Source organism: Podarcis muralis, chromosome 3 (assembly GCF_964188315.1).
Source record: "Podarcis muralis chromosome 3, rPodMur119.hap1.1, whole genome shotgun sequence".
Taxonomy (NCBI): domain Eukaryota; kingdom Metazoa; phylum Chordata; class Lepidosauria; order Squamata; family Lacertidae; genus Podarcis; species Podarcis muralis.
Window position 1 is genome coordinate 31,361,972 of NC_135657.1, and position 27,982 is coordinate 31,389,953.

General features: G+C 42.8%; 1 protein-coding gene across 7 annotated transcripts in view; it reads right to left on the reverse strand.

The window, feature by feature from the left end:
• The window catches only part of ENAH (ENAH actin regulator), a 78,532-nt gene that overhangs the window by 24,761 nt on the left and 25,789 nt on the right, over nt 1–27,982 (reverse strand). For 6 of the 7 annotated variants that reach the window (XR_013392160.1, XR_013392159.1, XM_028724525.2 and 3 more), the window contains exons 2-4: nt 16,913–17,078; nt 12,968–13,145; nt 9,674–9,758 (exon numbers count right to left, since the gene is read on the reverse strand). Coding sequence is in view for 5 of the 7 variants with exons in the window: in XM_028724525.2 (XP_028580358.2) it covers nt 9,674–9,758; nt 12,968–13,145; nt 16,913–17,078 (429 nt within the window). In the remaining 2 variants the exon portion in view is untranslated. Of the gene's footprint in view, nt 1–5,543; nt 5,659–9,673; nt 9,759–12,967; nt 13,146–16,912; nt 17,079–27,982 lie in introns of those variants that run through there. The other variant, XM_028724532.2, reaches the window with a different exon arrangement.

The following is a 27,982-nucleotide window of genomic DNA, read 5'->3' on the forward strand; positions in this document are numbered from 1 at the left end:
CCAAAAAGGGGCTCATCCCTGTGGACACATTCTCCGCATTATTGTAGGCAAATTCTGCCAGCGCCAACTTTTCGACCCAGTCGTTCTCTCTGTCATTGACATAACACCTCAGATATTGTTGGAGGATGCCATTTGCTCTTTCCGCCTGCCCGTTGGTTTCAGGGTGCCGGGCAGTCGAAAAATTGACTTCCACGTGCAGCAAGCTCATGAGCTTCCTCCAGAACCTGGAAGTAAATTGTTTGCCCCTGTCTGAGATCACCCTCAAGGGGGCGCCGTGCAACCTAAAGATGTGTTCTACAAACAACTTCGCGGTTTCTTCCGCTGTGACTGCATGTGAGCATGCTACAAAGTGGCACATCTTAGTTAACAGGTCTACTACTACCATGATGGCTGTTTTCCCCTTGGACTTCGGCAGATCCGTCATAAAATCTATCGATACCGCTTCCCAGGGCCGTTCTGGCGTGGGTAATGGTTCTAATAACCCTGCCGGCGCCCTTCTTTCCCCTTTGGCTCGCTGACATTGGTCACACCCTCTTACATACTCCCTTACATCTTCCCTCACCTTGGGCCACCCAAATTCCCTGGTAACCAACCACATGGTCTTGTGTTGCCCAAAATGTCCCGCCGTGGGGCTATCGTGGAACTGCTTGAGTACTCTCCCCCTCAATTCACCTTCGGGTATATACAGTGCCCCTTTGTAATACAATGCCCCATTTCTTTCCTCAAAACCTCCGGGGCTCTCGCCCTCCCCCCTGAGACCTCTGAGCTTATCCTGGGCATATTCATCATTTTCCGTTTCCTCTACCAGTTCTCGTTGCCCCACCAGCGCCGCCCCACACACCCAGCGGTCCTCAGGGATGACATGTCTCTCTTCGATTGCCCCCTCCCCCTCCAAATACTCTGGTTTGCGTGAGAGAGCGTCCGCCCTGATGTTCTCTGGGCCTGGCACATAACAAATTTCAAAATGGAATTTGGAGAATTCCTGTGCCCATCTCACTTGTCGTTGGTTGAGCACTCGAGCCGTTCTCCAATACTCTAAATTCTTGTGGTCGGTGCACACTTGCACCTTGTGTTGTGCCCCAATTAATAAATGTCTCCACCTCCGGAACGCTTCGTGAATGGCGAGTAGTTCCCTGTCATACACCGTGTAGTTCCTCTCGGATTTATTCAGCTTCCGCGAGAAGAAGGCACACGGTCTCCACTCCGACGTACTCCTCCCCGGTTGAAGAAGGACCGCCCCCACTGCCCAGTCAGACGCATCGGTTTCCACTCTCATTGGTTTTCGTAAATCCACATGCAGAAGTTGTTCTTCCGAGGCGAAAGCCCTTTTCAGTTCTTCAAATGCTCGCTCCGCCTCCGCCGTCCAAACAAATTTCTTCTTGCTGCTGAGGCAGTCGGTGATGGGCGCCGTCAAGTGGGCAAAGTTCTTGATGAACTTCCGATAGAAGTTCCCAAACCCCAGGAATCTTTGCACATCCTTCTTGGTCTTCGGTGTCTTCCATTCCAGTACCGCTTGGACCTTGCCTGGATCCATTGCCAATCCCTTGTCTGACAAGCGGTACCCCAGGAATTCCACCTCCTTGGTATGAAACTGACACTTCTCCAGTTTCACCCACAGCTGGTTGGCTTGCAGCCTGCCCAACACTTCTCGAACGTCCCTCACATGCTGCTCCTCATCCTCCGAATATACCAACACATCGTCTAAAAAGGCCACACAATTCTTGTAGAGCAAAGGTCCTAGGACGTGGTTCATAAAGGCTTGAAAGCACGCCGAGCCTGCTTGTAGACCGAAGGGCATCACGAGGTATTCAAAGGCTCCCAAAGGGGTGAACATGGTGGTCTTCCATTCATCCCCCTTCCTTATGCGTATCAGGTTGTACGCCCCCCGCAGGTCCAGTTTTGTAAAAATCTTTCCCTTCCTCACCCTGGTCAAAATGTCATCAATTCGGGGCATAGGGAAAGCCAGGGGTTCCGACACTGCATTCAGGGCCCTAAAGTCCACTACAAGCCTCGGCTTATCTGTGTTTTTTTTGTCCACAAAAAACACTGGGCTGCCCCCCACCGCTCGGGACTCTCTGATGAAACCTCGTTTCAGGTTTTTGTCAATGAACTCCCTCAACTCCTGCATCTCCCTGTCTGACATGGCGTACAGCTTGCCCACTGGGAGTTGGGCCCCAGGGAGTAGATTGATTTGACAGTCAAAGGGTCTGTGCGGCGGCAGTTTGTCTGCTTCCCTTTCGCTGAATACGTTGCTCAGATCTGCGTATTGCGGGGGCACCTTCCCTTTATCCGTTACTTCCATCCCGGCTAGGGTGACTCTGGCTCCTCCCGGAACCTTCCCCTCTTTGCAGTGTTCTAGGCAATGCGCTGACCCAAAGGAGACCACCCTCTGATGCCAACCCACTAGCGGGTCGTGTAGCGCCAGCCAGCTCATCCCCAAAATGATGGGAGCTCCTCCCAAGGTGGCCACGTTAAACGCTATCCGTTCGGTGTGCCTTGCCACCCTCATTATCATCGGGACAGTCTGTTGGCTAACTTCTCCTCCCAACAGCTCTCTGCCGTCAATCGTGGTCACCTGCAAGGGGTTACTTAAAGGGATGGTCTGTATCTGGTGCTCAGCTGCAAACTCCTTACTCATGAAATTACAGGAGCTGCCTGAATCCAAAAGCGCCTTGATCCTTAGTGGGTGTCCGTTTGGCAGCTCTAGTAACACCTCTATCACTAAAGCAGGTCTTGGAGGTTCCGGCGTGGGCACTTTCACTGCTCTTTGGCCTGGCTGCTGTGCCCCAACGGTGGCAGCCAGGCGTTGGCTTTTACTTGCTCCTTGCCTTCCTCCTCTTTTTCCCCAACAGCTCCTGCCATCCCTTGCCATTCCTTTCTTTGTGGGCAGACTCTGGCAAAGTGCCCTGGCTGTTGGCAGAGATAACATTTCTTGGCGCTCTTTCCCTCCTTCTTCCGCCCTTCACTGGGATTTGAAACTGTGCGCGCCCGCGCTGTTCCAACTTCCATCGGCTCTGCCGGCGGGAAAGGTGGCTCTGGAATGTCTGGAATGCGGAACTCCCTCCAACGTTCCCCTTTCCCTTCCCGCTTTTCCAAAGCCCTCACCTCCTGGCGTGCTCCTATGGCCAGCGCGGATTTGGTCAGCTGGTCCATAGACTCCGCCCTGGGCCCCCGGGAAAGTTCATCTTTCACGGCCGAAGAAAGCCCCTCTTCGAAAAGCATCTGGATGGGTTCCGCCGATAGATCCCACCCCAATTTATGGATCAGCATGGTAAACTCAGTCCAGTACTCACGGACAGATCGGCTCCCCTGTTTGCAAGCCATTAACTGCCTTCGCACCACTCCCTGCTCAATGTCGCTGGAAAACATCAGGTCCATGGCACGAAAAAACTTCCTCGTGTCCTTAAGGATCTCATTATTCACTGCCATCAGGGGTCTAACCCAGTCCTTCGCTCCCGATTCGAGATGGCCAATCACAAAAGCCACTCGCGATTCCTCGTCGGGGAAGTCATCAAACTGCAGGTTGAGAGCATATTGCATCTCTGTTCTAAAGGCATGATAGTTCCTGGGATCCCCCCCAAACTTCTGCACCAATCCTGGCACCTTTCTGGCGAGCGGGGTGGTTTTCTCCTTTCCCTTTTCTGCATCCTGAGCCCTCCTCTCCTCGAGCCTCGCCGTTTGCAGCGCAAGCTGGATCTCCAACGCCCAGTACCTTTCTTCCAGGCTTGGACCCCCTCCAGCTGCTCCTGCTCCTCCGGTTCCGGCTGGGTCGCTCATGATGCCTCTCCCTGCACAAGCTGGCTTTCGAGGACTTTCGGATTGCTGTGATGGGATGATGAGCTGCTTGTGCGTAAAATGCAAGTCCCTCAGAGTTTGATCAGGTTTTCAAACCTCTGCCTGTGACGGAGCCCCTCCGGCATGGCTGCGTCAGTCGCTAGCAGAATCCGAAAGTGGTTGCTTTCGGAATCGTTTCCAACATAAAAGCTCCTTAACGGAAACACGTCTTCTGGACTCTCGGCGTGACAGTTTCCGGCGAGGAATGGGTGTCCCTATAGGAGGTCCTGAGACCTCCCCACTGTTTTCGCTGGAAGCGTCTCTGAGCCATCCCTCCGACTCACTTTCCCTTGGAGTTCCTCCTCTCCCCCTACTGGTTCCCTCTTCAGCTGCTATGTCTCTCTCAACCTCAGTGAGCCTTTGCACCTCCTGTCCTTCCGATGGCAGTTCCCTGACAGTTGGTCTGAATGAAGGCATTGCCCATTTGGAGTTGTTGTTTTTCCCCTTATGTGCCTTTAAGCAAACTGCTGTAGAAAATTCTGACATGTTACTGAATTCAGGACCTTCAAAGAAGTTAACAAAGGCAACTTCAACCAAACTAGCAAGCAAGCTTACAGAAGTTCCTAACCTACTTTATTACTGTACCTGTCTACACACACAAGTTTCAGGGATTTTGCCTCATCTACAGCCTGAGACTACCAACACACACACACACACACACACACACACACACCACTAGTCAACAAATATTTCTTGCCTGATCACCTGAAAGTGCTTTTGACATGTCACACATGGAAAGCTTATTTCAGAGCTTAAAGACTACCTAAAAATAGAGTCTGCATTGATTTTTCTGGGCAAAAGTGTAATCAACCTCTTCAAAGATTAAAGTCACTCTGGTGTCTTAAAAGTCATTCAAAAGCTATTTTGAAATTTGCTAGTTTGGTTTACTAAAGTTGTTTAAAAAAAATAAATACTGCAGGATAGGTTAGGAATTTAAAAGCACACAGTAACCAAAATGTCTTTATTTACAGCCTCATCACAAACATTCAAAAGCGTAGATCATCAGCAAAAAAAATTTCTATATTATATTATATATTATATTATATAATATTTTCTATATTATCCTATATTATCAAATGGATATCAGTCTATTTCAACAGTTCCTAATGTTCTGGGGCCTGGGGGCACATTTGAAAATCTAAGAAACTGTCACAAGCACCACAAAATGCCCATTTCACAAAAGAAAAGCTAGTAATGCTCAGAAACCACCCCCCTTTCCAACAACAATAAAAAAAAAAAAACAACAGGCAAAATACCCACTAAACACAGACAAGCTCCCCCCACCCAAAACAGAACAGGCAGTCACTCTAATAAATTCAAAAAACCTATCTAATTTTAAAATTAAAAAATAAAAATTAGAAGGGAAAGGGTGCACAGTGGGCACCTGGAGCTGCCTGAGACTGAGAAGTGCTCACGAGGTCCCAGATCTAGTCTATTATTTTTAAAAGATGTAGAACAGAATGCTGCTGTACACACAACTAAAAAAACTTGTTTTGGTTACATACACCCATATTCAAATACTCCTGTGACACAAAAATGCCTATAAATTTATACAGAGACAAATCCCCCTCAAGTGATTTTCAAAAGTAATACCTCTAGGTAGTTTCACTAACTTTCATTACATGAGGCCAGCTAGACTTTCACTGAGTGTGTGGAAATAGGTTAAGAGTAATTCAGCTTCTTTGGAAAAATTAAAATTGATTACTTACAGCAGAAGCCGGTCAACCTTTGGTCCATCATACCTCTGAAGGATAAGTGGAGGCCTATACACTTTCATTGTTTCTGAAGTCTGTATACTAATTCTTACAGCTGCCCTCTTTATAAGCATAGGCATGCAGTAATTACTTTATTTATAGATATTAACTCAATCAGCTACCAACTGATATAAGATACAGCAACGGATTTACATTCATGACATTCGCACCCCTTCTAGCTGCTATATTAACATCATGAATCGTTTAAAGATATATTATGAACTAATGCTCTATTTAAACACAACAGTTAGGATCTTTTATTCTGAGAATCTTAAAATGGGGTTCCGGATATTATATTCAACAGAGAATGCATTAGAACTGAACAAGCCCAGCAATTATTTTAGCTGTTTGTTGCTATCTGTGTTGGTGTTAACCACCCTGAAAGACTCTAGAACAGCGGGAATCAATGAGGTGCCCTCCAGATGTTTTTGGATTACAACTCCCCGACCAGCACGAAGGGTTGCTGGGTGGGACTGGTAGTCCACAACTCCTGGAGGGCACCATATTGGCATGGGCAGTAGCTGCAGGGATAGCCAAACAGGAGGCAATCCACATCTGACAAATATTTGCTTCACATTAAGAGAAGTGCTGTATGTGTACAACAACAAATGCACAATCTAAGAATATGATTCACTGGTCTGATCAATTCCTTACTTTCAAACACTACCCATACTTTTGTGCTTACAAAAGAAATAACAGCAACAAGTTATCATTTAATCCCATCTTCCTGTCTCCTTAGAACATATTCTTATGCCTTACAGATCTATTAGCTACTATCAGTGCTCAAGTGTTCTTATAAGAACTGCCTCCCTCCAAAATATTTAATATCAGTAGCCTATAATTGCTTGGTTCTTAGCCTATCCTTGATGGACATCTTATAAATAAATCCCATTAAGTTCGCTGGTGCTTATAAGCGTATAAAGTATGGCTGCCTTTAGCACTTTAAAGAAAGCTGAAAATAATACAATTACCGTATTTTTCGCACCATAGGACGCACTTTTTCCCTCCTAAAAAGCAAGGGAAAATGTGTGTGCGTCCTATGGAGCGAATGCAGGGGGAGGCAGGCAGGAAAAGCCCCCAAGAGCCGCACACAAGCTCCGTGCGCTCTTGCGGGCTTTTCCACAGGAGGGAGAAGGGACTGACTGGCCGCATCAGTCCCTTCTCCCACCTCCCAGGAAAGCCAGGAGAAGCCGTGCAGCCCTTTTAAAGTGCGCGCGGCTTCTGCCGGTTTTGCGGGAGGTGGGGGAATTCCCCCACCTCCCAGAAAAGCCAGGAGAAGCCGCGCAGCCCCTTTAAAGAGCTCACGGCTTCTGCGGGCTTTTGCGAGAGGTGAGGGAATCCCCCCACCTCCCAGGAAAACCAGAAGAAGCCGTGCAGCCCTTTTAAAGTGAAAAAGCCAGGAAAGCCCTGCGCAGCATCTCCCGGCAAGGAGAGGCTGCGCGGGGCTAAAGGGGAAGGCAAAACAGCGAGCGGGATCCATCCCGCTCGCTGCCTTGCCTTCTTCCATAGCCGCGCGCAACCCCTCCGCAAGGAGAGGCTGCGCGGGGCTAAAGGGGAAGGCAAAACAGCGAGCGGGATCCATCCCGCTCGCTGCCTTGCCTTCTTCCATAGCCGCGCGCAACCCCTCCGCAAGGAGAGGCTGCGCGGGGCTAAAGGGGAAGGCAAAACAGCGAGCGGGATCCATCCCGCTCGCTGCCTTGCCTTCTTCCATAGCCGCGCGCAACCCCTCCGCAAGGAGAGGCTGCGCGGGGCTAAAGGGGAAGGCAAAACAGCGAGCGGGATCCATCCCGCTCGCTGCCTTGCCTTCTTCCATAGCCGCGCGCAACCCCTCCGCAAGGAGAGGCTGCGCGGGGCTAAAGGGGAAGGCAAAACAGCGAGCGGGATCCATCCCGCTCGCTGCCTTGCCTTCTTCCATAGCCGCGCGCAACCCCTCCGCAAGGAGAGGCTGCGCGGGGCTAAAGGGGAAGGCAAAACAGCGAGCGGGATCCATCCCGCTCGCTGCCTTGCCTTCTTCCATAGCCGCGCGCAACCCCTCCGCAAGGAGAGGCTGCGCGGGGCTAAAGGGGAAGGCAAAACAGCGAGCGGGATCCATCCCGCTCGCTGCCTTGCCTTCTTCCATAGCCGCGCGCAACCCCTCCGCAAGGAGAGGCTGCGCGGGGCTAAAGGGGAAGGCAAAACAGCGAGCGGGATCCATCCCGCTCGCTGCCTTGCCTTCTTCCATAGCCGCGCGCAACCCCTCCGCAAGGAGAGGCTGCGCGGGGCTAAAGGGGAAGGCAAAACAGCGAGCGGGATCCATCCCGCTCGCTGCCTTGCCTTCTTCCATAGCCGCGCGCAACCCCTCCGCAAGGAGAGGCTGCGCGGGGCTAAAGGGGAAGGCAAAACAGCGAGCGGGATCCATCCCGCTCGCTGCCTTGCCTTCTTCCATAGCCGCGCGCAACCCCTCCGCAAGGAGAGGCTGCGCGGGGCTAAAGGGGAAGGCAAAACAGCGAGCGGGATCCATCCCGCTCGCTGCCTTGCCTTCTTCCATAGCCGCGCGCAACCCCTCCGCAAGGAGAGGCTGCGCGGGGCTAAAGGGGAAGGCAAAACAGCGAGCGGGATCCATCCCGCTCGCTGCCTTGCCTTCTTCCATAGCCGTGCGCAACCCCTCCGCAAGGAGAGGCTGCGCGGGGCTAAAGGAGAAGGCAAAACAGCGAGCGGGATCCATCCCGCTCGCTGCCTTGCCTTCTTCCATAGCCGCGCGCAACCCCTCCGCAAGGAGAGGCTGCATGGGGCTAAAGGGGAAGCCAAAACTTGGCTTGCTCCATAGCTGCTCGCAACCCCTCCAGCAGGGAGAGGTTGTGCGCACCCTGTACGCTGCTCTTTGGGGCTGGGGGGGGAAAAAGATTTTTTTCTTGATTTCCCCCCCTAAAAACTGGGTGCGCCCTATGGTCCGGTGCGCCCTATGGTGCGAAAAATACGGTAAACCAGCAGTTCCCTTTGGGAATCTCCTTTTAAATACCTAAATTCCCTGTTTCCCTGCTCAGACTTCTTCTTCTTCTTCCTTAGTATGCTGTACCCAATTCCTTCAGAACTGCTTCATAGGGTCTGCTTTCTAAACATGTTATCATCTGTGTACATTTCCGATGAACCTTTTCCAATTGTTGAAATTAAACTTAAGCTCAAGGAATCATTCCAAAACCCCAAAGAAAAACAAACTAGCATGAACAACTTAGGAAAGCTGCCTGTCCTATATATCTGACTGGATGACATCACCGTATTTCTTACAAAAATGGCTCCTGTAGGCCATTTTGCACTTCAAAGTTGGTATTGATTGTTTTATATATTTCCTCTAACACTAAATATAAGACTGCAAAATGCAGAAAGTTAAAGAAAGCAATATAATAACAAGTATAGTTCTATTAGGTCCATTAACATTAAGTAGTAAACCATAGCCTTGGTAAAATGTAGTTTTACAACAGAAACAAAAACAACAACAACAAATAACCCTCTAGAAAGAAATGCATCAACACAAAAATTACCCCCTACACACTTCTGTTTATTAAACAATGGCTTTGTGTATTGTACACATCTTGCCCTGCAGCTTAAGAAAACACAGTGTGAAGCCATTTTGAGGTTGGGTGTTGTCTTATGAACCTTGGTTTGTTTTAACTAGGTCTTGGCAGTACATGTGAACCCAATACCCATCATTAACCAAAACCACAAAACTATGATACAAGAGCAGCTGGAAAACAAACCAATGTTTGGTGAAATAAATCATGGTTTGTTTAATCACCTTGCTAAACCATGACTTAAACAAGCAATGGCTAGGCATCGAATGGAAAATGGGCCAATCTGTGTGGAAATATACATGTCTACTCAGAGAAGGCCATGCTGCGCTTTCTGGTGTACTATGAAAAGCCTCACATGAACAAATATTTATTTATTAAATAGCTACATCACACTTCATCCAAGGATCACAGGGTGGTTTGCAATATAAAAACACAAAAATACATACCATAGTACTGAACAATAACTGCCCCCCCCCCCAATAAATACTTGCCCAATCACCATCATAATAGTACTGTTTTATGCAAAACCACACTAACCTTCTCTGGATTTCTAAATCTTCTTGTGATGGGCCATTTTGCACCTGTGGGGGAAGTTGTGCATTTTGTCGAGGCAACGTTGGACCTAGTAAAGCAAGTTACACTTCAGCTGTTATGCAAAAGTCACATGTAAAGTCCAGTAAGAAATCAACTTTCAATTTTTGACTACTTATTAAATTTCCAGCAAATAGCCTACAAGATACATAAAACAAACTGAGCATCACCATCAATATTGCTCCACATCTTTTCAAAATGTAAACTGATATATTCAGCAGGAATATGATGAGTGTGGAGAAAACACATATTTATAAACCTTTAAAAGATTCCAAAATTTTAAAACAATTCTTTGGGAAGCAAGATTACCGTATATACTCAAGTATAAGCCAACTTTTTCAGCACATTTTTTATGCTTAAAAAGCCCCCCTCAGCTTATACTCGAGTGAGCTGACGGTCCCCTCTTGACAGTTTTACTACCCTCAAAAGTTTTCGGTGTGGCTGCCTGGAAAAGGACATTCTCTGCGGCATTCCCTAAGTGGTGGAATTCCCTCCCTACATAACGCAGTTTTCCTGGGCCTCTGGCAGATGAGCTGCATACTTTTAGGACCCACCCCATTCCCATGATTGTTAATTTGTTTTAAACTGTTCATAACATTGTATTTTAAAATGTTGTGAGCTGCAGGCCTTCTGGTGAAAGGAAGGTAACAAAATTATTAAATCTTCATCATCATCAGTAAAGGAGTTGCTAGAAATAACTGTTCTAGGATATGTGATCAACAGTTCAAAATGAAGCACCAGCTGCAGCGTGTTAAATAGCTGATCATGTGCTGTGTGGTGACTTACAGCTCAGTCTCATACACATTCTCGAAATAAAATGCAAACAAGTTCTATATGGTATTTACTCCAGGACAAGGGAACCTTTTCTCCTGTAGTTTTTCTCCTAGTTTTAGTGCTGACAGTTATTTTGCATGCAACTTTTAAAAAACAATTCTTTTCCAGGCACCTGACAGATTTATTGAGATAATGATTATTCTACCTGGTGTTTTTTTTAAAATCAATCTTTTTTACTTGAAACACGATCCATGAAGGGTGGTGAGAGGGGCTTTGTGACTGTCACAAATATGGCAACCTTATACAGTGGTGCCTCGCAAGACGAAATTAATTCGTTCTGCGAGTTTTGTCGTCTTGCGATTTTTTTTCGTCTTGCGAAGCATGGTGTCAGAAAAGTTTTGGAAAAGCTTCAAAAATCACCAAAGTCTTCAAAAACCTCAAAAAAGGCTACCACACCGCGTGCTATGAGTTGCTCCTCAAAGTCAAGTCGCAACTGTATTAACGGTGTTAAGAAAAAGGAAACAAACTTGCAAGACGTTTCCGTCTTGCGAAGCAAGCCCATAGGGAAAATCGTCTTGCGAAGCAGCTCAAAAAACAAAAAACCCTTTCGTCTTGCGAGTTTTCCGTCTTGCGAGGCATTCGTCTTGCGAGGTACCACTGTATAGCAGGACTGGTGAAGCTTTGTCCCTCCAGATGTTGCTCGACTAAAGCTCCCTTCTGGAGTTTTGGCCATGCAGGCTGGGACTGATGGGCCAAAGGTTCACTAGTATGTTTGCACTCTCACAATAGCCATATAGGACTCTGTGCATCAGTATCCACCTTAGATTTTCAAACCAAACTCCTTACTTCAAGCCACCATCTCAGAGCTAAACTAGATGTGACTGCTGTCACATATTTGATGTTATCTTTTAAAAAGAAAAATTAAAAACCAATGCAGATGAGGACAGTGGATTGTTGGGCAAGATTTTTAATCATTCCACCCCACCTCATGGTACCAACTAAAAAGATCCCCACCCCAAACCAGTATTTTCTTTGTCTGAATAGCAGAGGAAATTGTTAAATAACCCCTGCCCACAGCCCTAATACTGATCAGAGATATATGCTGCTATTTAAATCTTTAACAACAGATAATTCACATATTTAATGTATCATCTAGTTTGTCCCTGAGGGGTTTGATGACTGTGAAGCACTGATGAATATATCAGTCACTTAATGCTATGTCTCTCCATTGTTGCAGAGAGCCCTGGGAAAAAGGGGGAGGGGTGGAATGGCTGGCTCTCTTTCAAGAAAAACCATTTTGCATACAGTATAGTTGAAAGGCAACAGGAATGCAACCAACTGCACTACAATGTATGATTAGAGTTCATTGTTATTCAAGCCTGAGAGGTCAGTTGAATTCAAAGTACTGCTGGATAAATCGGCTTGCTGGTCTTATTCACATTCACAGAGAACACCCATGTTCTAATTCTGCTGTTCATGCTCCATCAGAAGGCCAATATCAGACCACTTTAATGTTATGTTTTAAGCAATTGCTTCCATTAATTAAAGCTGGGTCTTTCCTAAAAGCCATTTCAGGGAACGAATGATTTCTAGCAGGTCTTCTAATTAAGATGTCTTTGTTTTTGACTGACAGAACTAAGTTTTAAAGATCTGAAGCCTTGGACTATTAATGCATCGACTTGCCTAGCAGTTGTTCCTATAGTACCTGCGCAAAGCTCTCTTCGCAATAAAGAAAAAACCAAGGTTATTTCATGCTCAAAAGTTTATGTGGACTTCAGTTGTCAAAATGAGTTCAATAAACAGTTCTTTTTTGCACAGCTGGGAGCCCAGCCAAGGAGAAGGAAAACTCTGACCCTAAACCTCTGCTGCCTTGTGGCCATAGTCATTTTAAGCTTGGTTCAAACAGTAGAGCGCCATGGGCTTCAAGAACCACCCTTAGCTGGATAGCACCCATTGTGTTATACTGCACACAAATGCTAATACTTGCATTAAAGACAAATATATATATTTCCTAAGCAGTGCCGCAATATTTTAAATGCAATATTTTAAGGAATAAAAATAATGTTCTTCCTGAAGGTTTGTGGATCCAAACAGTAGTTTCATCTAAGCATTCTTGAAGGCGATTCCCACCCCCTATTGAGGAAGTTCTTATTTCATTCCACCTGGTAGTCTCTTCCCAAATGTAAGTAATTACTCACTCACTCTACAATACCCATGAAGCGAACTGTGATGCACATAAGACTGATTTGCTAATCCTTCACCATACAGGACTGCAACATTCTGTTATGTACAGTCATAGGATTAAGGCATCTACTTCTAACTAACTCATATCTATTGGAAAGATAACAGCTTAGGTTAAAATATGTATCTGGACCTTCTACTCCAACTCAAGATAAACAGAATGAAGTAAGATTGAACAATAAGACACTATTTATAAACCGTTGTGGAAATTTGTGGCAGCCTTACCAGAGTCTTGTGAATTTAACACTTCTAAGGCATGCATCATGGCACTTGCGAAGACATTGGCATCTTCTTTGCTGCCAAAGTTGAGCCCGTACACTTGCCTAGCATCCCGCCACTGATGAAACGTCTGTGTTGCTTGATTGTACTTCAATCCTTTTGGAATGGCACAATTTATTACCACCTAAAAAAATAGTAAAGTATAGTTATGGCTTAAAGGTGCTTTGTAGCATTTTCACCTATGGATGTGTATTCCTTCCCCCTTCCCCTTGTTCCAAAAGAATTTGAGATATTTGCTTGTGGTCCTGCTTAAGGAGCCCAGTGCCTTGGAATACACTTCCTGTTATCAGCAAATGTCCCCATCCCTATTGATTTTCCTCAATTACATTGTTTTAATTATCATCCATAAAAAAAAAAACCTGCAGTGCCAGCTAGGTCACTCCAAATAACAATTAAAAAACACCACCCCCACCAATATATGATAAAGCAGTAATTTTCCAATGAAAATGCGTAAGTGGTCGTTAAATAGATATATTTCACAGCGTTTGACTATATTGTTCAGCATTAATAGAAATGGACTGAGAAGAATCTTAAGAGGCAGTTAATGAGCAACTATGTGCACAGATGGAAGGAAATGCTAAGTATGACTCCTCTTGCGACTCATTCATTCAGACATGTATTTCTCATAGTTCCAACTTCATTTAGGGATTTTTCCCTTATTTTTTTTTAAAGGCAGAGGTACATGTATGCTCCAGTACCGGGCATACCCTCTCTGACTAGGTGTAACATAGTATCACTTCTCTTCCATCCTTCTGCCCCAATGAGTGCAGCTCCAGGTGAGATCTTGCACAGGAAACAGATGCTGGGCCAGTAGGGCAGTACAGAAGAGTTGCACCAGAAGCAGTTTAGTCCTGCTGGCCACATGACCTAGAAAGCTGTCTGTGGACAAACGCCAGCTCCCTCGGCCTGAAAGCGAGATGAGCGCCACAACTCCATAGTCACCTTTGACTGGACTTAACCGTCCAGGGGTCCTTTACCTTTACCTTATAGAAGAGGGCTAGGGGAGAAAAGCAGCACCTGCAGATGAGACCTGCCTTTGTGTCACTTGATTTGGCTGTGGGGAAAGGCTTGGGGATAGGTTACAGAGACTATTATTCCCATGTTCTTATGTCCTCTTTCTCCATTGATATTTGATTTATGTTTGGAACCGTTGGCATATGCAATTAGACAGAACAGAAAGATTTATGGTATGTGCATGAGCAAGTGGAATTTAGATTAGCTTTGTCTGAAGATGATTTGCTACTATTTGTTAGCAGGCATGAAACAGTTATATAAGAATTTATTAGATCAATGGATAAAGTTTAGTTAGATTTCAGGATGAACAATAAAGTGGTTAAAATAAAAATGCCAGAGGGCAAGTCTAAATTCCCTGCTGTGTATGTCTTTCACTAAGCATTTTCACTAGGGATTTTGGTTTCTACAGATATTTCTCAAATCATTAAATTAAGCTTAAATAGGTTCATAACAGAGATCTGGCACTACTTTAACTTAGCACTTAGCACAGTTAACACACTTAATATGTACTGCCATGAACAATAATTTTTCTGAGTGGTATTTGTCAACAAGTTTCCCAAGCATATTTTCAGAAGTTTCATGTATTATTTCCGATGTTTATTTGGGGTAATTCACCACCTTGTATATCACTTAAAATAATAAAATGGGAAGATGATTTAGTTTTCCATATTTTATTTTATACTACAAGGCATAAACAAGTGGCAAGTTTCTTTTTCTAGGAGTACCCCAGCATGGGCAATTTGAGAGGTGGCTCATGTAATACCTCTTTTGGGATGGGTAGTGCTGCTGCAGTCTATACATGTAAAAAAGGGTCTACATCACCAATTTCAGCAACTAAGGAGTCATTGTGTATGCTGGCTTGCCAACTATAATTTGATCCACATGCTGATAGTTAAATTAACTTCATGGGGTAACCCTGATTTAAAGATAATTCTTTCTATGGAAGAAGTGGCTAGATTCTGGGATTTATACATCAGATGAGTTGATAGGAACAGATGGAGAATTTTTACAGTTTTCTTTATTGAGGGCCAGTTACTATTTACCAATGAGTGCTGAATGACAATATTTTCATTACAGCACCTGTTGGTGTCTATTTATGGTCCATCTGCAGAGATTGCTTATACCCCAGGTGAGAGATGGGGTGGGATGCCTGTACAAGATGGTTTTGTTCTATTCCTCAGCTTGTGGCTTGACGTTTTTATGGTGGGCTTTACATGTGACCTATTGTGGATTGATGTCTGTCTGCATGGCCTGGTGGCATGATAAATTGTGTATTCTTACTTTTACTTTTGCAGTGTTCCACATACAGGATATGTCTTGAGGGAAGCATATCAGAGTATAAGGGGATCAAGGGGAAGGGTAGGCATTACAGAATGAGATGTTGAAGGGATGGCAGGTGTTTGTGCCTGATATTCCTCATTAAACTCCCCCTTATCACAGCATCAATGGATAATCTAACACTGTCCCCTTCAGTCTGCTGGTTCTTCTGCTGGATACCAGGTCAGTTTGCAATGAATGCTAATCCATGATCTGAGTGTGGTTCAGCAGGCTGACCTGGTTGAGGCTGGGTCTCACTGAGACCTGGGTGGGGCAGCCAGGTAGGCCAATTTGACTGAGCTCTGCCCACCCAGGTACTTGGTGTGACATCAGCCCAGAATGGAGAGACTATTCACATACCACCATCATGTACCACCTTCCTTGGAGCAGCACTAGAGGGTCTGCATCTGACGCTGGGCCAAAGAGACCTGTTAAGGGTGCTATTAGTGTACTGCCTACCCTGCTGCTCATCAGTCTCCCTGGCTGAGCTTGTCTCAAGTGTGATGCTGGAGAACCCCAGTTCTGTGGTTTTGAGTGACTTCAATATTCATGCTGAGCATGCCTCAGGTCCAGTCTGGGAGTTCATTGCCTCCATGGCAACCATGGGCCTGTCTCAAGTGGTCATGGGTCCAATGCAGAGAGCAGAAAATTTAGCCTTGATTTAGTCTTTGCTCCATATGGTGTGGGACGTTGTCTGGAAATGGGGTGGTGGTGAATATCACTTTGTTGTCATGGTCAGTCCACTTCTTGGTGAGGTTTGGGGGTCTGCTCCATCCCCTTCATCATTTTGATTGCCCTTTACTAAGCCCTTTCCAGCTCTATAATATTCTTTTTGAGGTGAGGCAACCAGAACTCTACACAGTATTCCAGGTGCAGCTGCACTAAAGATTTGCATGATGATCTTCATTTTGTCTTCAAAACATTATCAATTACATACCTTCGGCTCCTCGGTCATGAATCTGTTGTAACAAACGTTTCTGTTTTATAAGTCCCTGATACCCTGATCCTTCAAGAGGTAAGCAATACACATACTAATATTGGTTTTTAAAAATCAGAATGTTGAAGTCACAAATGCAATCCTTTCCGCTTAAGCAGACTGGGACTTTTGTAAAGTTCACAAAGAAATCACACTGTAAGGGTGAGTACGATGAGGGACCCTTGCTATTTTCTAAGTGGCATGATGTAAAAATATAATCATCCTAGTTTCTTCTCCATCTGAAACTGTGATTAGGAACTAGCTGGCTTGTTAAATCAATAAATGAAACTTTGATCTCACCTACACCAACTCTTTGGACTCTACATTCCAAAAACCCCAGATAATTCCACTCAGTTGGCATTATTTGTTTTTTGGTAAAAGAGGCAAAAGATTATAAAAAATGCAGATTTGTGGTGAAAATCTTCTGAAAGCCTGTGACATGTTTGACTGTCCCATTATTCTATTAAGTTAAAGGCTCTGAGGTGGATCCAAAAGTTCATCTCCTTCCATCAATGTCAGAGAACATTTACATCTGAACAACTAAAATAAAAGGCCATTTTAATTACTTGAGTTTAATCACTTACCTGATGATCCTGAATCTTTCTGCCAACTACTCTAAATGTATTGTTGCCTGTATGATGATATATATGAACTCTGCTAAATCCAGTAGATCCACCAGCTGGTACCCACTTCTTATTAGCATCATCATAGACCATTACAGCAGCCCGTGCTTGGCAGATGCTCTGCTCACTGTTAAAACAAGGGAAAACAAATTATTAGAAGGAAAAAAACAACAAGTGATGTTAAATGTCCTATATGAAAGGAAACACCTTTTCAAAACGAAGGCAACATTCTACCACTCATTTCCCATTCTGAAACGTTCATACATAGTTTCATTAGTCCAATCAGACACTGTTTCCAAACAGTTCATCTAATTCTTCTGAATAGGGGAAGAGGAGGGATAACCACGGTGGACCAATTTATGTCATTAAAATAATAATAATAATAATCCAATCTTGCAATTCATACGTTTCTAACCCACTTTTCAAAGCACAAATCTTCACAAAATGGCTTATAATATTAAATTGGCATAAATACAGCTTTAAAATGACTGAAAATAAACATTGTAAATACAACACAACTTGGGCTCACAGTGCCTTAAGGACTGCCTAAGGCTTTATATTCCAGTTCGATGACTGAGATCATCCAGAGTAGCACTGCTAGTTATTCTCTCCCCCCCCCCCCCCATGTTAGAGGCCTGACCGGACTCAACCAGAAGTTCAGTATTTAGTGACACTGGTCCCAGGTTATGAAAAACATTCTTCCAACAGAGATTCAGTAAGCATCCTTGCTTTTAACTATTAGGCTTCTCTTGACTGATTTATTTTAAAATACAGGTAGGCCTCCACAGTTGTTTAAAACAAACCATGGTTTAATCTGAATGTTCAATATGCTAGTGCATGCTACTCACAGAGCTCCCCCTCCCTCCTATTGCACCATGGATGAAACAAGCTAGAATCTGGCTTGTCATGCCAACAGAACACAGGCTCCTGGTTTTGTTTCCTCAAGCAAACCGCAAAACGCTAGCCAGTAAGAAACCTTGGCTACCACTTATGACTTGTTTGGATGAAACAAACCAACAGCCCCAGATTTGGACAACATAACAAGACAGACGGTGACTTGTTTAATTTGTGGTGGAAAAGCAGGGATGGGATGCCACAGGAACCTTTGAGCATTGTGTAGCAGTATACTGCTCATTCTCATTAAATCATGGTTTGTTTTAAACTAAGGTTTAATATGAGATGTGAACCAGACCTATCCAACCTGCAACTTCAGAGCACAGATTCTTCTTCCATTTATAACTGCCCAAATATTCAACGACCCATATTAATCTGGGAATAACTGGCTTTTAGCCCAGATTCCAAGGGACTTAACTCAGAGTGTGGCTCAATAGGATTTACAAAAAGGAGCATAATGTTAAAAAGCCTGCTAAGATAATCTACTGGCCTGAACAATTAGCTGCTAGGTTCATCCGAGACATTATCCAACCAGCACAGAACACATACTTGAGTATTGGAGACTGGCTGGAAATTATTCAATATGGCAGGGTTCAAGTCAAACTGGGCAACTATAAAGTAACCTGAATGTTCTTAGTCAAACCTAAAATCAAAAGTTGCATTTTAATCTTTTCAGAAGACCATCTCTCACTACTACATAATTATTTATTTATTGAATTTTATTATAATTTCCGGTGCTACATAATAACATGAAGCAAACTGAAAGCAACAATGCATTCAGAAAAAATATGGAAAAAATAACATTAATAAACCCTGCTGTCTTGTAGGACAGGGGTCAGTCGTGGGCCGGTCCACTGTCCCTCAGACCATGTGGTGGGTCGAACTATATTTTTTGGGAGAAATGAACAAATTCCTATGCCCCACAAATTACCCAGAGATGCATTTTAAATAAAAGGACACATTCTACTCCTGTAAAAACACACAGATTCCCGGACCATACGTGGGCCGGATTGAGAAGGCGATTGGGCCACGTCCAGCATGCAGGCCTTAGGTTGCCTACCCCTGTTGTAGGAGGATCAAATATTTTGTCAAATGAGCCATTAACCTGCAGATTTATGTTGACAACACCTTGGGCAGTTTTCAGCATTTTCATCCCCCCACCCCAAAAATTTAAATAGCAGTATAAACTTCCCATATATTTAGTTGTCATGTCTTAAAATATTTGTCTGAATTTGTTTCATTATAATAGTTAAACCACACTAAATACACGTTTGAAATATGTCAGTTCAACTCTTTTTTTGCTTTTGCAATTATATAGCATATAAATTTAACATGAAATGCTAGTTTTGATTTGTTCTCTAAATATAAATTAAATAAAAATGTTAACACAGGCTGTATCAATTATAATAAATAAAATAATAAAAAAATTATTTTTTAAGTATAAACCATTTATTCAGTATAATCTTGAAGTATAAACAACCCATTCAAGTTTTGCCCTTCCCCGCTAGAAAACATCCACTATGACATGTGAAAAACAGGACTAAAAATACAATAGAATCAGATATCAAAAATGAAACATAAAAACAATGACTATATAGCTCATCCTCAAAGAAACTGCAAGGACATCTGCTTCATGAGTGAGACAAACTAGCTTGTGGTGTTTGACGCATACTTTCCCAGCTGTTATTTGGATAGCTCTTTTTTTAGATACAACAACCCTACTTCTAGATCCAACAGAAATGCCCAGTGTGCAATGCCCTTTCCTCAAAGACTTGGGAAAAGTTACGTCAATGTACTTCAGTAAAGTACACTGAAACCAGACCATTTGCACAGTCCTAAAACATTCTCAGGTCATGGTTGCTGAATAAAAATGAGAAGGTAGTCTGCTAGTTTAAGAGAACAGAAGCACTAGAGTCAGTGAATAGATGAGCGTTATGAACATCAAGAGTGAAGTCCCTTCTCTATCACAAACTACGTTAATCTATCTTTAAACATTTGTTACAGCACAATCCTAGACATGGTCTACTCACAAGTAACTCCCAGTGTGCTCAAAGGGGCTTATTCCCAGATAAGTGGGTACAGGATTTCAGCATGTAAAAACTAAAGTGTTGGTGGAGGAAAAAGAGGTCACAAATTAACCTGGATTGGGGTTATTTATGAAGACTTAGGATATTACCTAGAAAACTATAACCTGTTTTATATAGCAGCCTTGCAGCAAGACAGTCATCTCTTCATATTTAACTGGCTTACTGAAATAAACCTGCACAGAATTAGTCCAGATCACCCACCAACACAAATGTAGCAGCTCTGTTGCACTAATAAGCGAGCAGCTAGAGCTTGTGGTTTGTTGTAGAAGCCTTTTAAGCAGTGGGTACCAGCATGCTACTAATCTGTGTTAAACCATAGTTATTTTCTAATGTTATGTGCAAACTGCATTCCAATGTTAAATGCTGGATCCTGACCAAAGAGCTCACCATGTTGACTAGGTTAGCTTCTCTGGCATTTAAGATCTTAAGCAGATACTCAGTGGTAAAGCATTTAGGGGCATGTTAGTGATATGTTCATCACAATTCTGATGCAGATATTGGATGCAAAACACAGATTATGCCACTTGCCTTACTCAGACTTTATACCCCTGTCTATACTTGGTACAAAGTAGAAGTTATTTTAGTTAAGGCTGTTTCTAGAGCACACCAATGTATGTCAGCTGTGTTATTTATTGCAAAGGTATTTAGTCTCTTCATGCTATAAATGGAAAAACCAAATCAATAACCCCAGAGTATTTGCACCGTCACCAATAGACAACATGAAGCCTAGCTAGACAAGACAAGAATACTTAACTAGTTTTTCCAGAGGGAATTGCAGTTTGAGAACTAAATCAAAATGTGCAAGCACAATGACTGAGAGCTTTCAATGCACAGTGTATCAAAATGAGGGACAGTATTGGAGAAAATGCAGTATTTTACTGGTATGCATTGTTTGTTGGAGCCTCCCCCCTAACTCCTGCTCTGAATCCTTTTTTATACACATTATATATTTTTATACATATCAGACCTACTCATTCATTACCCTGCTGGGGGGAGGGAAACCAGGTCTTGGGTTGATGAACATCCAATACCCTTTTAAATGTGTTGTGGAACCATGAGCTAGTTTTCAATTAAGTTTTACTCAGAGTAGAACCACAGGAATTAATGAGCTGGGTTAGGCCCATTATTTTCAACAGGTCTACTCTAAACTTTAGTAGAATGCCACCCATGATTTACAGTGAACAAACTTTATCTATTAAAGGGTAAATCAATTCAAAGTCGCTTTTTCTTTGCCTTTTCAGTTGCAGTTTTTCCCCTAGGGAAATGATGTTATAGATTATGCTACTGTTATATAAACTGAAGATTTGTGTTCCTAACAAAATAATTTACTATGCTAGTTAAATGTAAGATTTATTTGGATTTAGTTATAAATGGCATTACTGAGATAGTAACAGTTCAATCTTAAACACTAACTTTGTTTGGAAAACCAGTAATGACTCACTTTCCCCTTTTAAAATGTTTTTGAAAAACAGCATGCTTTAAGCGACTAAGATACAAAATTATATTGGTACAAAAACCTTTTCTTGGCACACAGCCCATTTTTGTTTTTTGTTTAAAAACATTTTATCTATGATGCAAGGAGAAACCAGATCAACCTTTTTGTTTATCCTAATAATAAGAAAACGAGTAGTACCTGAGCAGTTCAAGTACTGTTCAGTAAAGAATGACTTTCACCATTAATCCTAAAAGGTTCAAAAGGATAAATATAACTATCTTATAAGTACTCGGGGAAAACGCTTCATGTGGGATATCAGTCACTCCCTTATGTCTGTCAGAAAGTCACATATGCAGGAACATCTTCCAAATGTACCTTTAATTCTTATTTTGTTAATTGTTTTGTAGTGCTCAAGCTATTTGTGCTAAAAATAGTTTGCTACATATAAAAAACTACGTGCAACAATTAATTTCTTTCCACTTGTTATCAGAAAGAGATCAACCTCTTTTCAACAACAATTTAAATTAATTTAAAAGTTTGTATTATCTTTCAGAAGCAGAATTTCTGTACGTTTTATCACAAGCAAGAGCTATGGTGTGTACTTACATTGCTACAGGCAGCTGGAGCACAGCCAAGGGTATATCTGCCAGTTTCATGGTTTGCTGCTCTTTGTCAGACAATCTTAAAATTCTCATAGTAAAAGTATAACCCCCCGCAATGGATATTTCTTAAGACTTTTGAGTGCTCAACTAGACTAGAAGCTTGAAAGTAATGTCCCAATTTCTAATTAAGTCAGAGAGTAGTCTTGCAAGAATGTAACTGGTCCCTAAAATAAACATGCCACTGAAATCTTAGCCATATGCTATAATTCTTTTCCTTCCTGAACTCATTCTCTAAATGTAGTAGGTAACAGTGAAGTGTATGCAGGACTCAACTGGAGAAACTTTTACCAAGCTACTACAAAGTGACTCTAACAGGCATTCAGGCAAGGGCATTTTCTTCTGCATAAAGTGTTATGAAGGAATACAAGCAGAAAATCGGCATGGAAGATTTCACAGGTTGTGCAGAAAAGATCGATGAGCACAATGCATCCATCCCAGCAATTTTGTTTAAGGACAGGTTAAAAATACCTTAAAAAATAGAGCAGCACAGACAGGTCCTACTCCTGCAAAACCATTCCTCAACTGTTTAATCATGGTATTTCTCCAAAGGAATCATTCCACATCGCTCCTTCATATGGGAGATTACACCGAAACAGTGCAACTCGATCCGCAAGAAATTAAAATACACAATACATATGTGACTGCCTCTCCCAATACGAACCTATCCGGACCCTTCATCTGAGGGCATTCTCCATGTGAGGGAGGTTTACCAAGAGCAAAGCCTTTTGGGTTGGGACTCCCTAGCTGTGGAATTCTCCCCAGTGAGGTCTAAAAGGAGGTCATCATTAACCTCCTTTTAGCACCAAAATAAAACTCATCTTTTATCCCAGGCATTTGATGGGAATATGACAAGCTGGTTGACGGCCTACTTGATGAGAATGTCCTTGCTGTTGAAATTTTTCTTGTTTTTCTTTGATGGAATGATTTTATCGAAACTGATTCTATTGAAACTTCAGCTGCTTTGGAATGTAGCTGCAGTTGGTCCAAAATGCAGATACTGCCGGTGAGATGATCAGACCACCTGGCTGGATCTTACTGGACATAAGGCTGAGGGCCCTTTTACATGGGGACCCTGTGACTCTGGAAGTCCCTCTGAGTAGAAAAGCAATCAAATGCCCTGGCTTCAAGGATTTTGGAAGAACTTTTTTCTTACTTGCCTTCCATAAGCGATGTTTTGTTGTTCGGACTATGGCTATTCTCTGCTGTTCTACTGGATTTTGGGGGGTTGGGGGGCAATTCTATTTCTTTTGTAGAGTCATGTTTTTCTGTATGTTGTATTTTATTGTTGTAAGCCACTTTTAGCAGGCCCCACCTAGAAATGCTTTAAAATAAACAAACTCCCATCAACCCCAGCCAGATACAGAGCACAAAGTTTTGGAAGACTGGCCTAGTCTTGGGCAGAACTGTCTGCCCTCTTTGATCACTAGATGCCCTGAGCCTGCAAGGAAGCAATGGGTTTTCATAGCACATGACAGCTACTTGAGGCAAGTACTCATTTTTTGTGACATCAAAACTTGCATGGGTGTTTGAATATGAGCACAATATACAATCCATCAAGTATGCTATTTTTAGCATTTAAAAAATGCTTATGAATTAAACTATTAATACTGCAGGAAATTTTATTACTATATGTCAGGGACGTTCAACTCCTGAGAGACTGCGATCTAATCCCACAATAAAAAGCTGGCAGTGATCTACCCATTTTTTTGGGGGGGGTGCACCAAAATTGTTGATTTTTTTTTTTTTAGGGGAGCAGGTCCAAGTTGTTGAGCTTTTTTAAGGGATTACCCCATCTGCCGCTTTTGCGATTGTGCACGAGTGAGGGCCAGGGCCGGATGCTTCCCCCCACGGAGGAAATTAACTGAGCCGCTAGCTGCAGTCAACCCATTGGACATCCCTGCTGTATATGTTAAAAAGAAGCATCTAACAGATTCATTTTCAGCTGCAAAGGTTCTGGCACTCGCCTACTATCAAAGGACAGCTTCACAATACAATGAACGCTCACTACATATTCCAATGCTGAACACTAATGCTTGAAGGCAAGCTTATGGCAAAGAAGTAAATATGTGCTTGCTAAGCATTTGCTTACTACATATGTGCTACTTCATGATGTTCATGATGGCAACATGCTGCAGAATAAGCAGGATACATATTAGACAACCAATCCTATTCTGGGAACACCAGCTGGTATTCTAAGGCAACCTGGAATTGTGATGCATTAAACCACATCTCAGTGTATGCAGTCTTGCCTTTCACTTTCTTGTAACAAACTTTGAGCAAGCTGTACAGAAAAGCTTACAAGATACTTGGTTCTGGAACACCTTGTGACTCGAACACCTCCCGAACACCACAAACCTAGCCTCCCGAACACCACAAACCTGGAAGTGAGTGTTGCTGTTTTCGAACATTTTTTTGGAAGCTGAACGTCTGATGCAGCTTCAGCAGCTTCTAATTGAGTGCAGGAAGCTCCTGGAGCCAATTGGAAGTGGTGCCTTGGTTTTTGAACATTTTCGGAAGTCGAACGGACATCCGGAATGGATTCTGTTCAAGACCCAAGGTACAACTGTACCTACCATGTTAGAGCAGCATTACCATTCATGCATTAAGTCTATGCAGTCTCTGTCAGAACTCTGCCATAACTAATTTACATGGAGCAATTTTTGAGAAATGACTTAATTCCTCTCACAGTCACAACTGCTCAGTATACACATAGAATATATGGAGGGGAAATGTATTATTGTCTCTGGTGCAGATTTTGAGGGTACACAGAGGGTTGCAGAGAAGAGGAGAGGAATGAAAAGTCTATTGTGCAAGCTGGATACAACCCTTAGTTCTTGAACGTCTAAGATAGTAATCTAGATTCCCCCACCCCCAAACAAGGGGTTAGTTACACACTATAGACAGGCAAACTCTTAGAGATAGCATTGAAACAGTTTACCATTGTAGCAGATCACTTTACCACAGGAATATGTGTTGTTTTCAAGTGCTTAAGCTCAATTGTTACTCTTCTACAAGAACCGTAGAAGTAATTTAAGACTTACTGGTGGATTTTTTTAAAAAAGAAAAATTGTCTTTCTTCATATACAAATAGAATAATGTATGGAGTGCGCATGCCACCTACCTAAGTGTTATAAATCACTTCTGTAGAACAGCTCTTGGGGAACAAGAATGCCGTATCAATCAGCAAGTGCTCTTAAGCTTTCTAAAAAGTTCTATTTGCTAAATAATAAATAATTGTAGACATGGTGGCATTTCTTAACCTGTTTGCTAATCATCTGCAGGGTTTTTTTGTTTGTTTTTAGCATTCACCAGATATTTTAAAGGAGAACTGTTCCGTCTCTTGCACTGAAGAACCACCATTCATGTTATTAATTAATGCTATGTTATGAAAAGCTTTGCACAAATTGTGAAGTGAGAATCAGTACAAACAAGGAGTCAGGGGGGAATGCCTTAAAAACAGATGCAAAATATTCAGTGAAGACTGCAAGACATATTAGATGGCAGGCGCTAGCCTTGAAACTCCTCCCAGTATCTTGACAGCTAAAAGGGAAAAAAGCCCACAATGGCTAGCACCACTTTTTAGCGAGTACTACTTGATTCAACTAAAAGCCTGTCCAAAGTGCCTTCACTGTAGCTCTCTATTCTTTTGCTGGCTATAGGGGAAATAATTTTGCTTAACTAGTGTCAAACCATATGGGTATGTTTTTATTTTATTTCAAAAATTGAAAGACCACCCTTCAGCTAGGGCTGGACAGTATCTGGTTTTCAACATCATGATATACCACCAGCTAAACAACGTGATACGCCAATATATCACGATGTCTGAGATATAATGGGGCTATGTAGAGGCACTGGCTGACTTCACTGTTCCCCCCCCCCCTTGTGATTTTTGCCAGCCCCTGCTCTTGTGATTCATTGCCACTTGCAGGAGGCAGAGGAGAGGTGAGCTGGGCAGAGTTAATAGGGGCTACAGGAATCAAGAGAAACATTGGCTGGCTTCATAGTTTTTCCCACTGTGATTTTTGCACAGCTCACACACACACACATCATGATTTGCGATATATTGCCAGGTCAAAAATTATGAAACTGATATCACAATATAGACGTCCAACCACTTTGGATGATATACCAATATATTGCCCAGCCCTACTGTGGAGGAAGCTTCTGAGATCTTCAGAACTTGAAGAAGCTGCTCTCCCAGACCACATTAACTTACTGGGTATGGAAGGGATAAGGCAAGTCTCTCAATCTGCATTCCAGATCTTTAGTGTCATTATTATTAGCACAGCATCTGCTAATGAATATTTTGATGACGCTCCAGTAAGAAACAGTAGTCCTAGTACACATGCCTAGTACACCCTTAATGAAGGTCAAACAGGTGCTGGGGAGCCTTATGTTCCATAATTTAAGAAAGGTGGGCTATAAATCACTACACATAAATAGTAAAAAATAATGGTGACTGGAAGTGTTCCACACAACATATCAACTGTTTTCATCTATTTAAAAAATGGTACAAATTGATGTTATTATCTACAAGGTACCTGAATTCTGCATAAAGATGACGACCATTTTGCACGGGGGTTCCATTCCTGGAGTCTGCACATGTCAGTGGAGAATGCATAAGCCTGTTCTGCCCTCTTCCGTGTCCCAAAAGACCCACACATTGCCTGTCTTGTATCAACTGGACAAGCGCAAAATGGTTGCGACTTGTACTTAAGTGAACACTTTTCCCCATAGGAACTCTCCCATTGGTTGAGATTGAGGGAGGAAGGTTCACTCCCTTCATTCACATAATGAGACTGCAGGACATTGCCTCCCGTGTAGAAGTTAAATCCACAGCACACCCAAGACAAATTTTACTACAACCCAACCACGATTCAGGAGACAGGAAACATTCAGACGTATTTCTGTACTGTACTTATTATACAGTAGTAATAGAGGCAGTGTAGTATAGCGGATAAGACTAGTACCTGAGAGACAACTGAAGGCAGCCCTCTTTAGGGAAGTTTTTAATGTCTGATGCTGTACTGTTTTTAATATTCAGTTGGAAGCCGCCCAGAGTGGCTGGGGAAACCCAGCCAGATGGGCGGGTTATAAATAATAAATTATTATTATTACTATGTTTCAAATCCCAACTCAGCCATAAAGGTCACTGGGTGACCTTGGGCCAGTCACTGCCTCTCAGCCTAACCTACCTCACAGGGTTGTTTGGGGGATTAAATGAAGAGGGGAGAACCATGTACACCACTTTGTGCACTTTGGAGAAAAAGTTGGGATGCAATCAATCAATCAATCAATCAATCAATAAAGTACTTTAGATTTTGTACTGTTGGATGGTTTTTTTGTTTTTGTATTTAGTTTCTATTGTAAGCTGTTTTGGATACCGTGTGCGGTAAATTAAGCAGTAAGGGCATTTTAAAATCTTCAAACGTTCACTGCTTCTTAAAGCTAATGCAATCAGGTCTTCTGCTCATACTGACTTTTCATAAATCGAGCTCTCATTTCTATCATTCCAGGGCTAGGTAAAAAGCAGTAGTTATTCAATGTGTGCATACAGATGAACACATTTAAAATCAGCTCTTGAAATGTCAAATCTCATAATGGCACCGTCTGTGCCTTTTCTATTGTGCAGTTTCATTTAATTGCTATGGCACATATCTCTAAGTTCCAAACCAGCACAGTATCCCAATGCCCTTATGCCACAGAAAGTTGTTCAAAATGCATCTAAATTTATAGACAACACCAAATATAGAATTATTGTTATGATAAGCAAGCCTCAACAGCTCAGTTAAGAAGTCAGCCAAACCATGCTTTGGCCATCAGAAATATGCTCCCACTAACCACAGTTAGTACACAGGGTGCCACCCAAACCAGAACTAGAAATCCATTTTTAATCAACATTGGAGGAAATCTATAGTTAGCAGTTAACATAATTTGTGGAGTTTAGACATCA